Consider the following 14,613-nt stretch of genomic DNA (forward strand, 5'->3'; position numbering starts at 1 on the left):
TGTTGCTGTGGTTAGAGCCCAGTGTTGATGGATTTCTTTTTTAAAATATTTTACAGTGGTTTGCAGAAAGCTGTCCTTGTGTAGCTGTGTATTATAAAGGGGGGGTTTTCCAGTGAGTGCAAGAAAACACAGTGAGGCCTGGACTCTGATCCCTGCAATCCATTCCACTTTTAATTTCCCTACAGCCTTCAAATAAATATTGAATAGTAAACATTGGATAATGTGGCATGAAAGCCATTCTGAACAGGGTCTGTGTTGTTAGGGAGAGCTGGAGAGCTGGTTTGGTTTCACTCCCTTAAGTTCGGGAAAGGGCTGAGGGAGACACTGCAGGGGATCAGGGTGTCAGTCAAACAGGAGCAATAGGAACATTTTTACAGGGCACATAAGCCAGCGTCTGAGGATGCCAGTTTGCATTTTTCTGGGACATAGACACTCTAGGACATATTCTGGTCTCTAAAGTGTCACCCTAGGATTTACAGACCTTATTTTTATACCATTGCCCTTACGCACACTGTCAACTAGGCTGCCCTGCTTTGCCCATCCAGGATGATGTCAACCTGCCTTCCACCATCTCAGATGGCTCAGTTTACCCACTCCCTACCTGACTGGAAGAGTGTAAGCATTCCAGAGCCAGTGTTTCCAAAAAGCAGAGTGGCAGTGTTTTGGAGATACACAGACTTGGGGTAGTTATTACTGTATTTTTTAAATCAAACAATGTAAAAATATCTCCTGTGGAGGGAGGAGGAGTGGGAACATTTAGGTTAATTTCAGGGCATGAAATTGACCAAATGATGTCACATGCGTGTACATATATATCGCACTGAATTCCACTAGTATGTGTAATTATAATATAACAAGAAAATTTTTAAGACAAAGACCTCCTTTAATGAAACTTACACTTCAACATACTCTGTAGTAGTAGGAGTTATTCTCTTTTAAAGTTGGTGCTTAAAGTTTCTCTGATCTTTGAAAGACAGACCACTTTTAAGCATATCCATTGGGATTCGAGTTGGAGGGACAGCACATCCATTGAGGTTCTAGAGGTGGGTCATATTAGGCCCTTTTTTATACATGTTGGGTTGATGACATGATGCCTTCTTGGACTGATTTCCTGGGCTTTTGGATTGAGGGGCTCACACATGGATAGCAAGCTATGTTACAATCAGAGAAAGCAGCTGTTACATTTTTAAGATCCTCTGACTAAGAAAGATATAGTTAAGAATAATGGAAACCAGAACATGCACAGTGTGTCTGCATTTTTTTCTCCAAACAGAGGGGAAGAGGTAAATGATTGATTGACCCGATTCAAAAGTGGTTTCTGGGTGTAGCAGTGCATGTAGACCTGCCTTACCACCTGGTTACTTTCAGGGCTTTCTGAGGCAGGGAGTCAGGAACAGTGATCTGACATCACACATGACTGGGCAAGCCTATGAATTTGTTTGGAAGGGGACAGTGGCAGTTGGGCCCTTATATTTACTATAGAAATGGGAGTCTGTGAAATGCCACTCTGAAGTCAAAACCCATGATAGCAGTTAGTGAACGAACGCGGCACTGTTATTGCCTGGTAATGCATCATAGCAATTGAATTATGTTTATTTCACAGAATAGAGATAATTATATCCGTTCGTGTAAATTGCTCCCTGATGGCTGCACTCTCATTGTGGGAGGGGAAGCCAGCACTCTTTCCATTTGGGACCTGGCTGCTCCAACCCCTCGCATCAAGGCAGAGTTGACATCCTCGGCCCCTGCCTGCTATGCCCTGGCCATCAGCCCTGACTCCAAGGTCTGCTTCTCATGCTGCAGTGATGGCAACATCGCCGTGTGGGACCTACACAACCAGACACTTGTGAGGTGAGCACCAGCGGTTTCCTCAGGGAGGAGTGGATGGCCTCAGGAGAAGGCCCCTCTGCGCCTCTGCTTCTCTGGCTGCCCCCAGGCAGCAGTCCATCTGTGAAGAGCCTACTGTGTGCCAGGTGTGAAGCTAGGTGCTCCGGGGAACTTTGGGTCCTGGTGCTGTGCTGGACGATGACCAGGACTTCATCCCTTTTTTGTTCCTATTCTTCAGTGGGCATACAGAAGCCAAGTTTAGCTTTTGCCAAGGGGTGGTATAATAGCATAACATGAATTACATAGAAGCATGAAGGGCTCTCAATTCTAGATGTTTCTGGCCTTGTCTAGAACCTTGTTTATGCAAACAGAAGTCAACTGATAAGATAACCAAAAACAAAAAAAAAGTCAACAAAAAGACATCAGAGAGGAAAAAAGGAGAGTCCATGAATTGAATCCACAAAATGGTTTTAAAATATCCATGTTTCTCAATAAGTAAATAAAAGACTCGTTTAGGGGTCGTTCCACTCAGGAGTGAACAGGGCTCTGCTTGCTTCCTGGAATCTGCCCTCCTCACCCTGGCAACTGCTGTGGCTCGGCTGCCCTGGCTGGGGCTCACATAGAAGCATTACGGGAAAGTCTTCTAAAAGTAAAGCACTAACAAAACATCAATGGTAGAAATCCGGGTGTGCTTGGCTTTTTGCCACATTTTATCTGTGCTCAGAAACCATCTTGTTCATGCTGTGGTTTGAGGCCTGTGGCTCATTAGGCTGGCCCCCTCTAATGCTTTTGGTTGTGTGTGTGCACAGAAAAGGGATGACCCAGAGACATCATCGAAGCAGCACACTCTTTCTTTAAACCTTCTTGTAGAAACCCAGTGTCACCAAGCCCAGCTTTGTCTCTGCATGCTAATGACATTTGTGACATAGTGCAGAGTGAGCAAAATGGACTTGTGGAGCTGGAGCCCAAAGCCCCTTTTAGCCTAGCTACAGTTACTTGGTTTAAATTTTTTTTTCCTTCCTCCTTTTCTCCCTCCCTCCCAAATTCAAATTATAAGCACTTTTCAGATATTAGCCCATTTAGTTCTCATAACATCTGCACTGCTATTCTCCACATTTTGTAGATGAAAAACCTGATGTACAGAGTTATTTGTCATGGGTCACACAGTCAGATATGGAAGAGCTGAAATTGGAGCCCAGACATCCTGCTCTCCTGTCTGTGCCCAGAACCCCTGCTCTGTGCTGGCTCTCTTGAAGTCAGTGCCTATTAGATGTAAGAGGGTAGGGCTCGACACATCTCTTTCTCAATTTAGACTGACTGCATGTGACTGCTGTGTGTGACAGGGCAATGAAGAATCTTTGTGCGCCTGTGACCCTGCACGTTCTGCCTTTTGGTCTGGTAGCTTGGGAGTAATGTGGAGATATTCTCTTGGAGGGTGGTAGGATGGAGGAACATCCATTGGGGGCTGTGAGTTGATAGAGAGTGATATTTAGGGTGAAGGATTAAACATTTGCTGAGTTGAAGAGATGAAAAGAAGTCAGACTGGAGGGAAGAGGGAATCCCTGAATTGCCAAAACAGTTTGAAGGAAAGAAACACAGGCAAGGCAGTGCCTGGGGGACTTGGAGGGGGGACTTGGAGGAGTACTGGCTTGGTTGGGATGCTGTGCCTGGCTACAGTGGGGGAAAGATTTGGGGCATGTGGGAAAAGAGGTCCTGGGACAAGTGTAGACATTCAGAATAGCTTATAGAGGGTAAATTTTTTGAAATAATGGTTCTCGTCTTGGCTCAGGGCAACAGTGGTAATTTTTCCTTCCCTTATACTCTTTCAAATTCCAAGCTCATCTTAAAAGTTTGGACCTCTGAGTGGGTGCAGTAGCATACACCTGTAATCCCAGCAATTTGAGAAGCGGAGGCAAGAAGATTGCAAGTTCAAGGTCAGCCACAGCTACTTAGTGAGGCCCTATCTCAAAATAAAAAGGACTGGGGATGTAGCTCACTGGTAGAATGCTCCTGGATTCAATACTCAGTACCGCACCCCCCCCCCGCCCACCCCATCCCCCCAAAAAAAGAATTTGTAGCTCGGTGGGAATAATTAGGTTTGCATCCTAGAGGAAGAAAAGGCATGGAAACCTTCTGAATGTCAGAATTCCCAAGCACTTCTTTGTCAGGTCTTGCCAGGTTCTGAAGGTGGATCGTGATCTGTCCTGGCCACTTCTGCCAACTCCCTCTCAGCATGCAGAACCAAGTCCCTGATAGTCACCATCATGGACCACCAGCCTTGGTGACCTCCCCATAGCAGGTCCCACCTGTTGCCTTGTATGCCACTTGTGCTCAGCAAATCCCTTTCCTAGTTGGTTTTGGTGGTGCTTTTTGAATGCTGTATGAGATTTTCCTGTCATGAAAAACCTTGTGCTCAGCTTGAAGACAAGGTCTTGCCAAAGTGTCCACCAATCTGCCTCCGTAATTATTTTGGTCTCTGCCCTGTGCCTCCGCGGTCAGGACGCCAGCATGACCCTTTGTCTCTGGGAGTCCAGATTTCCTAACACAGGGCTCTTTTTAATTCAGAAAGCAAGGTTGAGCAAACAGGTGATCTCATGGTTTGCTGGGAGGAAGGGCATTGCCATGTTTATTTGCTCATTGAATGAGAATACTTCTATCCCAGTGCTTACAAGGTAGCCACTTTCCTGGATTCAAGTTTCACCACTGAAGTACAGTACCTTAATCTTTCCTTAAGGCATACACTTGAGATTTTGTGTGTTTGTCCTTTGTTTTCTTTTAACACTTAAACACTTTCCAGAGCTGGGAGGAGTTTTCTCTTCTAGACAGACTTCATCAAAGAAGCCATAGTAGCATATTTGACTTCTGGGTAGCAACCTCCAATGGCAGTGCATTTGTTTAGCCCTTGGATTGTGAAAAAAGAAAATAAAATCTGCAGGTGCTGTTTCCTTTCCTCCTCAGGGGAAGGTTAGTTTGATCTTACACATTAGCAGACACTGACGAGATGACATACAGAGAGTCCAAAACTAACAACACAACAGTGTTTACCTTGAGCTCTGGCAGGAAATCATTATTCAATCTGGTTTGTTTTATCAGGCAATTCCAGGGCCACACAGACGGAGCCAGCTGTATTGATATATCTAACGATGGCACCAAGCTCTGGACGGGCGGTTTGGACAACACAGTCAGGTCCTGGGACCTGCGCGAGGGGCGGCAGCTGCAGCAGCATGACTTCACCTCACAGGTGACGACTGGCTTTCGCTTGCCCTGGAATCTCTGAGGTGGCCTGTGTGGGACATCCTTCCCACCCCAGGATGATGGCAGTAGGACAAACAGATCGGGGTTAAATCTGAGAGAACTGATTCAAATAAACAAACAAAAACCCCCTGGAACTCCTCAAGTGGCTTCTAAAATCCTGTGGAACTGCTTTATTTCCAGATGTGTTTGTTTAGGGAATTCATACAGTGAAGACTATATCCAGCTCTGCTGGTGTGTGTGTGTGCTTCCTATTCTTACCATCTAATGTGGAGTGAGAGATGATTATTTGGTTCTCATTTAAATAGAGCTGGAAGAATATTCAGGGTAGGGAAAGTCACAACAGCTCTGAAAGTTCATTCATTTGCCCTGCATCAAGGAGCCTTAAAAAGTGTAGTAGGCCAGGCACAGTGGCACATGCCTGTAATTCCGCCAACTCAGGAACCTGAGGAAGGAGAATCTCAAGTTCAAGGCCAGCTGGCAACTTAGTAAAACCTTGTCCTCGAATAAAAAAGGCTGGAGAGATGTAGCTGAGTGGTTAAGTGCCCACTGGTTCAATCCCCAGTACTTTATAAAAAAAAAAAAAAATTGCAGCATTATCTCAGTGGATGCCCATCTTATTACTTATCCTATGAAAACTGGACTCATGGCCAGCTAGATTTATAGAGTTTTGAAATAATATAAAAATGGCAACTTTGTGGATTGTGGAAAGTAGTTTTTTGAGTGTCTGGCTTTAGAATTGTTTTGGGTTAAGAGTGTGCTTGCCATTTTAAGTGCTTTCTGCTGGTAGAATTGTTCTTTTGATCATTACTTGGCACTTTCAGACCCTTTTTTGGCATTAAAATAATGCAGCCCAGAAAAATAGGACTCCTAACACATTTTATGTTTCTATTAACATTTTGTTGATTTTTTTTTCATACTCTTCCCTATGGTACCCTTTCCTTATATCCTAATAAGTAGGATATTATTTTTGGCTTCTCCTTTTTTAAAAAAAGATTATGGAAATTTTCAAATTTATACAAATATATAAAGTGTTCAAATGTATCTGAAAATACAGAGTACTGTTTGTTTATGCTTATCCTTCAGCTTTGGTGGTTATCATTTCATGGCCAGTCTTGTCACTCTGTCATCCTCACCCCAAGCACAGTAAATTCTAGATGTCATTTTATCCCTGAGTATTTCCGTCAGTGACTCTAAAAAGATAAGGATGGCTTTAAAACACACAAACAGATGCCACTATTATTAAGAATAATTCCTTAATTTCATCACGTATGAGGGAAGTGTTCAAAGTTTTCCAGCTGTTCCATGAAAGTTTTTGACACTTGGTTTGTCTGGGCTGGGTCTCTTGTCCTTGTCCACTTTCCCACAGTCTGGATTTGGCTGATCCCCTCTAGTCCTTACTCCTGCTCCCCCCACCCGCCTTTCTGATTGCCTTTTCACTTCCTAAGTTTATTGAGCAAAATAATCAGTGACCCTGTTCTGCTTCTTACAGATCTTCTCCCTGGGATACTGCCCAACTGGGGAGTGGCTAGCTGTGGGCATGGAGAGCAGCAACGTGGAAGTGCTGCATGTGAACAAGCCTGACAAGTACCAGCTGCATCTCCACGAGAGCTGTGTGCTGTCCCTCAAATTTGCTTATTGTGGTGAGTTCCACTGAAAGGAAACTGGAGGTCATTGATGGCCTAAATGGAAAATACTTCTAAAAAAAATCTGGTTAGAGATCCTATCTGGAAAAAATGTTGTTCTCCGAGCAGCTGGATGCAATAATTCTATTGTTTTAATATGTTCCTCCAAGCATGGTAATGTCTGTTTCAGTCTGTTTTGCTAATTTGAGAAAAGTCAGCAGGAGATGAAATTGCCTAATACAAGGTTTGGACACATACTTGTTTTGAGTGGGGGTGTGGGGCAATTGTTACCACTCTGCATGCAGAAGGGCAGGCAGGAATCTTTAGAAGAATCGGTCAGGAACAGTGGAAGTCATTGTGAACTGGCCAAGATGAGGAACCCAGGGTTAAAAAAGGGGGGATTTTTAGCTATACCTTCATTCTTCCATGTTACAGCTAGGAGAAAAGTTCATGTGGAGACTGTACTTGTGCTCTGGGTGGATAGGTGAAAGGATAAAGGGATTAGTTAGCTGACATTCATTGAGCACAATCTATATGCTATATAACATGATTGGCATTTTACAAAAGTTCAACATTTGGGGCAGGGTGTTAGGCAGTATTGGGAGTTGAACCCAGGGTCTCATGACTGCTGAGACTCATACCCAGATCTGGTTTTTTTTTTCTTTGGAAAGAGAGAGAGAGAAAAATTTAATATTTATTTTTTTGTTTTAAGCAGACACAACATCTTTGTTTGTATGTGGTGCTGAGGATCAAACCTGGGCCGCACGCATGCCAGGCGAGAGCGCTACCGCTTGAGGCACATCCCCAGCCCCCAGATCTGTTTTATTTTAAATTTTGAGACAGGGTTTTGCTGAGTTGCTTGGGGCCTTATTGAGTGGTTGAGGCTGGTCTTGAATTTGCAATCTCCTGCCTCGGCCTTCCAGGTCACTAGGATTATAGAAGTGTGCCACTGTGCCCTATTAAATTCAATATTTAATTCTTTGCAATCCCATTTATTCATGAGGAGACTGTCCAAAGTGAAACAACTTCACTGATTCAATATTTGAGGGGCTACTATGTGTTGAATATGGTCGTACAAGTCGTGTCCAGTGACTAATGAGGTTGTCACCCCTCTTCTACTGGGATCATACAGATAATTCACTGGGGAGCCCAGATTTAAAACCTCTTCTCAGGTCATAGACCAATTCTTTGGATATGATTATTCATGCAATAGCAGTGCTCTGTTTGATTAAGTTCAAGGTGCCAACACTATTATAGGAATTTTAATTTTGTTAAAAACTACGTGTTTTTTTGTTAATTCTAGGTAAGTGGTTTGTGAGTACTGGAAAAGATAACCTCCTCAATGCTTGGCGAACCCCCTATGGAGCCAGTATATTCCAGGTATGTAAAAACTCCTTACCTAGTAGAATGGCAATTCGACAACAGCGTCACCTGTGAAACCAGAAGTGAAGGAACCATGGGGGGAGCAGGGCCCCTTTGTACCCAAGTTCCACATTAAACACTTGCCCATTGTTTTCTCTTCCAGTCCAAAGAGTCCTCGTCAGTGCTCAGCTGTGACATCTCTGTGGATGATAAATACATAGTCACTGGCTCAGGGGATAAGAAGGCCACAGTCTATGAAGTCATCTATTGAAAACATGTGATTTAACGTTTATAGTTGAATTGGGCCAAAATGTTTTGAATTTGTAGAAATAGAAAAGTTGTAACTTTAAAACACACACACACACACACACACACACACACACCTGTTTCCAAACCTTGACACAAAACTACTTTGAGTCTACAAAGAGGAGGCAACGACTCCGTCAACAGAAGGTCGCCTACCTAGACCAAATGGAGCACCGCGACCACCTGGACAGAGGGGCCAAGGGGCGTAGGACTGAGGAACGGAATCTGCCAACCTGAGCTGCAGCCGGTTCTCGTCTCGCTGGAGGATCTGTCGCCCACACCTGGCCTGAGAGAGATTTCCTTCCTGTCCTTGCACTTCACCTTGCGTTCCGTCCTTTGTAGAGCAGTGGTGTCTCCAATGAACTTGTTTCCTGGTTTTGCATCTTGTGAAATGTTTTTTTGTATTTTTGTTGAAGGTTAAACATTTGTATAAATTGTAAATATATTTGGTTTAATACAGTAAAGCCTTTAGTACCAATAAGTGGTTCTCCTTCTCCTTATTTACTGTTGTTAATCAAAGCTTTGGGATCATCCACGTGGGTTTGATAAGTAGAGTCCATACATTTGTAGCAGAAGTTTGAAAATGTGTTTCTTTCTTCGTGCGTTTGGTTGTGGACTCCTGCTCGTGAAAACAGAACCCATCAAACGCCTCTGACTTTCTGGAAACTCGAGTAAGAATCGCGAGCAACTGAAGGTATATTAATGGCAGTTTAATTTAGGAAACTATAGTTGCTTACTCTTCAAGAGTCTTTTTTGTTTGTTGTTATGAAACTCTTGTGCTTCAAGGTCACAAGTTAAGGTCTACTTTTTCCTGGTGATTCATTGGACGGCAGAATATCTCTTTTCTCTGGAAAGTTCCATCTTTTCAAATCTCTATTTTATGTCTTCATAAGCTTCACATTTCAAAAAATGTTAGGTGACTTGGGTTTCATATTATAATTTATGCTGCTCAGAGAGCTCATTTCCCCATAAGAGAAAGGTGGAAAGCTGACCTGCTTCAACTTCATTAATACTTATTTAATCTATTATATAATTTACTTAATCCAGCCATATCTAGCACTCAGCCCCACTCTCTCATTAAGGCTATCCTTGCATTTCCAGCCATTGCAATCTGTCATTATTCTTTGGTCTTTATCTTTGTGGACGAGGTTTTACTAATTTGATTAGATGAAATCTGTAACCATAGGCTTTTCATAAGTTGCCAAGCATGTTTCCCCCTGGAAAGGCTACATGACTTATTCTTCATGTACCTGTTATTTACTGCTGTATTTTAGAAAAGAATGGCTAATAATTTTCAGCCAATTTTCCTAGCTATTTAAAAATAGCACCTAAGGAATTTTTAATGTTCTTATTTTCTTATGATGCAGCAAGTTGTTGGCAGTTTGTCTTAATATTTTTCGTTTGTCATTAAGGCCTTTTTTATATTTAAAAATGTTACTTTGTTTGCTTTTTGCCAAAAGAAATATTTATGTACAAAGTGTATTAAATATTTTCACTTTTCACTAAGTGAATGGCAAACCCCTAATTACTAAAGCTGATTTCTCTCTCACCCCTTCCTTGTGTAATGAAGTCGATTTTTATGCTCCAGATTTGGGTGGCTTATTAATGTAGCATTGACTTTTTCTGTTCTCTCTTCCACCTGCCTTCTGGTTTTCTCTAATTGTAAGTTAAAGTTTCAGTTGCCTTGACAGAGGGCTAACAAACTCTAAATGACTAAAGGCCACAAGGATTTGTTTCTCTCCCATCTAAAACCCAGGGACTCAAGGCAACAATGTGGCTGTGTGATCGCAGCAGTGGAGACGAAACAGATGTCTAGGGAAAGGATTTATTTCATTGCTTCCATTTGCCAGTCCACTGGCAGAGATGAAGTCCCAGGGCAGATTGCCAAAAGGTAGACTGAGAAGTGTTGGTTCCTTGTTGTGTAACCACAGCCCGCCGAGAAGGGGAGGCACATTGAAAATGTTTCCGGGTAAAGAAATGGTCTTGTTTTTGTTGGGGGTGGGGGCATTCTTTATTTCCTTCATGCTTTATATACAGTTTTCTAGCCTCAGGTATTCTTTTTCTAATAGGGTTTTTCTGAGAATCTTAATTCATACTTTTTTTTTTTTTTTCTGGTACTGAGGATTGAACCCAGGGGTTCATGAACTACACCGCTGCACCTTTTTATTATTTATTTTGAGACAAGGTCTCACTGAGTTGCTCATGCTGACCTCAAACTCGATCCTCCTGTCTCAGCCTCCTGATTTGCTGTAATTATAGGCATACGCTACTGTGCCTGACTTCATAGATTGTCTTCATTCTAATGAAACCACTTCCATTTGACTTTGGATGGGAGACTGGCTTGATGGCAGCAGTCTTGTATGAGGTATTCTAATGCAAGCTAGACCCATTGTTCATGGAATTTAGAATATTGGAAAATGGGCCAGACACTTGTTTCTTACTTAGTGAAAATGATAAAAAAAAAAATTGTGCCTGCTTTTCAGGGTCTTGGGGGTCAGAAGTGGGCATGTGAGCAGGAACATGGGTAGTGGTTGTCTTGCTATTGGAGGGCACGAGTGGGAAGATTTTTTTCCTGAGCTGTGGCGTGAGCAGTTGCCTCTCCTCTCCCTCTGAAGGTTGGGATCATGTGATTGTTGAGAACCCATGTGCCAGATGTTCTAGTACCCTTGGTCTTGAACATGGAGTACAAAGTAGGAGTCAGCAATTCTGAGTCAGTGGGACACTGGTCATTCTGTGTGTCAAGGACTATGCTGCTAGGCAGTTTTACATATAAAAATCTCAGGAAATGGTATTATTGTCCCTAAAAACTAACCAAATCTCAGGGAAGCAATGTCCCCATAGGCTCAAAGGACATAGAATTAAGTTCTGGTTTTACTGTGGGCTCTGTGTTCTTTTACATGTTAAGAGTGATGTGTGTGTGTGTGTGTGTGTGTGTTTTCCCCTAACTCTCCCAAGTTTCCTCTTCATTTAATTTAAATATTTACAGTGTGCACAATTCTCTTACATACCATGCAATGTAATATTGTAGGTATATCAATAAGTTTGTTTTCCCTGATTTGTGTAAATACTTTCCTCATTATTTTTATCAGCAAATTATATATCTTGATTTTTTTTTTAACCTCTCTCGGTCTTTACACCTTGTGTGTTGGTTTCTACCACATAGCTCTTCTATGAAACTGAGCAAAAAAAAAAAAAATCCTAGTTAAGATTGGTTTGCTAACACTTTCTTTATAGCTAGTTATTTTTTGTACTTCATAGGACAAAAACTGTTATCAGCATGATAATTAGCATTAAGTTCCTGTACAAAGTGATATGGGAGGTATTTTGTGGTTAAGTGATGGTATTTTTGATGTTTAACTCTTTTAAGATGGCCTGACTGGTAAGCAGCAGCTGTTTCAAAGCTGAAGACTATTCAAACAGGTACATGAATAATTGCCGTTTCATTTATATGGTGTGACTTTCCCAGAGCTTTCCAACAGACCACAGAGAGGCATTGGAGCCTTAACTGTACATGGTTTCATTCCACCAAGAGACTGCTGCTTCTATCATGATGAGAAGTTAATTAAGTGGTGCTCTTTTAAACTCTGCTCTGCCAGGGCTGGTGGTTCCGTCCTGGGATCCTAGCAATTTAGGAGGCTAAGGCAGGAGGATCTCAAGTTAAGGATACCCTCAGCAACTTAGTGGGATTCTGTCTCAAAATAAAAAGGACTGTGGGCGTAGCTCAGTTGTAGAGTGCACACTGGTCTCAGTCGCCAGGCCTCCTGCCCCCCAAACACCCTCTGCCCCCCAAAAAACCCTCTGCCCCCCCCAAAAAAACCCCAAAACAACATACATTCCATTCTGCTATGGGCTCATGGGTTGGTGACTTCTTGATATCTAATCAAATTGTCCCATTAATTAGGGAAGAGCAAGATGAATGAAACTTGTATAAGGTTCTTTTTCTTCCCCGGGGAACTTTATCCCGATAGCCAAAACTTTTTTTGCCTACATGTTTTTATCCTCGTGCTTAATAAACAGCTAGATGTTTTGTTCTTAATTGGTTCACATTTCTAGGGAAATGTCTGATCAGAAGGAGTACTCCAAAATTAGATTTCTCAGATTCTAGTCAGGGCATTGCCAGAGCAAATTCTCAGGTTGTCCTGAGGCGGCTGGTTTTTAGACTACACTGGAGAACTGCTGATCTAGAGCAAAAATATGTACAGTATATCTTGTCAACTTAATAATAATAACAGCGTGCATTTGTATTCTAAGATGTGGAGTCCTCCTGTGCTTTAGGCCTTGTGGCCAAGAATTAGAATGCAAGGTTAACTCTACTGAAGTTTTGTTTGACATCTGTTCTGATAGTCTCTTCTGAAAACTTATGATGCAGAACATTATGATAGGTCCAGGCTGTAACTGAATTATTAAAAAGGTGCTTCTCCGCTTCCATATAACTGAAAGGAATATGAATCTTTAAATATGGTGGAGGCCTCAAGAATGTACACAGTGTTTTACAGGGGTGGTGATGCATAGTTAGAAGTTATTCTTTGAAAATTAGAACACTTACTACATGTAAAGCACCAAAGCTTTTTAGAGTGTTTTCATTCTTTGAATGATCACATTAAATTCCCTCAAAAATCCAAAGTTTATTGCGAATGCAACTTCAATAAGTTGGCCTCTGGGCAGGTGACTAATGTGGAATTTTTCCAGTGAGAGAAAATAGGGAAGAAATTACCAATAATAAAGGAAGGGGTGTGAGCACCCAACAATGCCATCCCAGCAAGTGTTTGGGATAACTCTTGTGTGTCATTGAGGCAATGTGCCAAATAATTCTGTATATTCTCACATGTAATTACATTTAAATACTAGGTATCCCTTGTTTTTATTGATGCTTTAAAAAAAATCACAAAACATGTTATTTACCTGATTTTTCCATTTGGAAAATCCAACATGATGCAATGAAGAAAGTAAAAAACATTGTTCCATCCAGAAACTATTGTTTTATGCAAGCTATGTCAGATATCAAAGTTATTACCATTCCTAACACATGGTGAGTGTTTACTACATGCCAAAGGATCATTAAGCAATTTTATGTTCTCTCAACTGATTTTCACAAAAGCCTAATGAAGATAATTAACTGGGTTCAGATCATTTAACAGATAAGGAAACTGAGGCACACAAAGCATAAATAACTAGCTTACGGCCACACAGCCAGTGTAGAGTGAGGTTTTAACCCAGATAGTCACACTCAAGTCTCTTATTTTGGTGTTTTACTTTTTTGGTAGTGCTGGGGATGGAACACAAGGCCTTAAAGATGAGGCAAACACTACCACTGTGCTACATCCCTCAGTTTCTTTTTCTTTTTTTTTTTCACAATTTTTAAAATTGGATATACAATTATTTGCTTATTTTTCACTTTTTAGGTTAGCTATGTAGACTGTTTTGAACATTGAGATATTATAGTCCTTATAAAGAAAATGTTCATGTGTCTTTTTCTCTCCTTATTTCTATTCCTGTCCTTAGGAATACTCCCAAGAAGTGGAATTGCTGCAATAAAAGATAAAATATTTCAGGCCTTTGATATAACACACTACCAATTGCTTTCCAGAAATATTGAGCTTAATAATACTGTCCCCAGCAAAGCATGGGAATGCCAGCTTGCCCCAGGTCAACCTCAGTAATCTTCTTACTCTTACAATTTTTCTTCCCTAATGATAGCCAATAAATGACATCTTATTTTCCTATTTAGTTTTATTCTAGCTTAGACTCATTCTTTTAAAGGACTCTGAAGAAGTTAGTCTATTCCCATCATTAAGAACAATAGATGTTTGTTCTAACAATTCCTAGAAAAGCTTTCATAGGCTTTTTTATACTCCTAATAGCTTCTTTTAGACAAAGTAAATGTCTAATTTTCTCAATATGCTTTTGTTGTATAAACTTGTGTTCTATTTTTAATATTAAGAACCTGTTGTTTTCAAGAATTATTAGTGTGATAATTATTTTTCATCATTATTCCTTTCTTGCCTCCAAGGGATAATTCAGTACATTAATCAGCTTTCTAATACTGTAACAAAATACCTGGGACATTTTAATCAACTTAAAAAGAAAGGTTTATTTTGACTCACAGTTTTGGAGGTTCCAGTTCATGATTGGGCAAACCTATTGCTTTCAGTTAGAGTGGGCAGCACATCATGGGAGGAGCACATGGCAAAGCCAACCATTCACCCTATGACCAGAACAAAAGAGGATATGGGAGGGGCTG

At 41.3% G+C, this 14,613-nt stretch overlaps 1 protein-coding gene across 10 annotated transcripts in view; it reads left to right on the plus strand.

The window, feature by feature from the left end:
* Positions 1 to 8,853, plus strand: part of LOC101970276 (TLE family member 1, transcriptional corepressor) — a 91,166-nt gene extending 82,313 nt beyond the window's left edge. For all 10 annotated transcript variants that reach the window (XM_078047433.1, XM_021733132.2, XM_021733134.2 and 7 more), the window contains 5 exons: positions 1,604 to 1,851; positions 4,921 to 5,068; positions 6,572 to 6,722; positions 8,008 to 8,084; positions 8,230 to 8,853. In XM_078047433.1, coding sequence (XP_077903559.1) covers positions 1,604 to 1,851; positions 4,921 to 5,068; positions 6,572 to 6,722; positions 8,008 to 8,084; positions 8,230 to 8,337 — 732 coding nt within the window. In that variant the 3' untranslated portion in view covers positions 8,338 to 8,853. The remainder of the gene's footprint in view (positions 1 to 1,603; positions 1,852 to 4,920; positions 5,069 to 6,571; positions 6,723 to 8,007; positions 8,085 to 8,229) is intronic.
* Positions 8,854 to 14,613: the final 5,760 nt, after the last annotated feature.

Source organism: Ictidomys tridecemlineatus, chromosome 4 (genome assembly GCF_052094955.1).
Source record: "Ictidomys tridecemlineatus isolate mIctTri1 chromosome 4, mIctTri1.hap1, whole genome shotgun sequence".
In the NCBI taxonomy this organism is placed as follows: Eukaryota; Metazoa; Chordata; class Mammalia; order Rodentia; family Sciuridae; genus Ictidomys; species Ictidomys tridecemlineatus.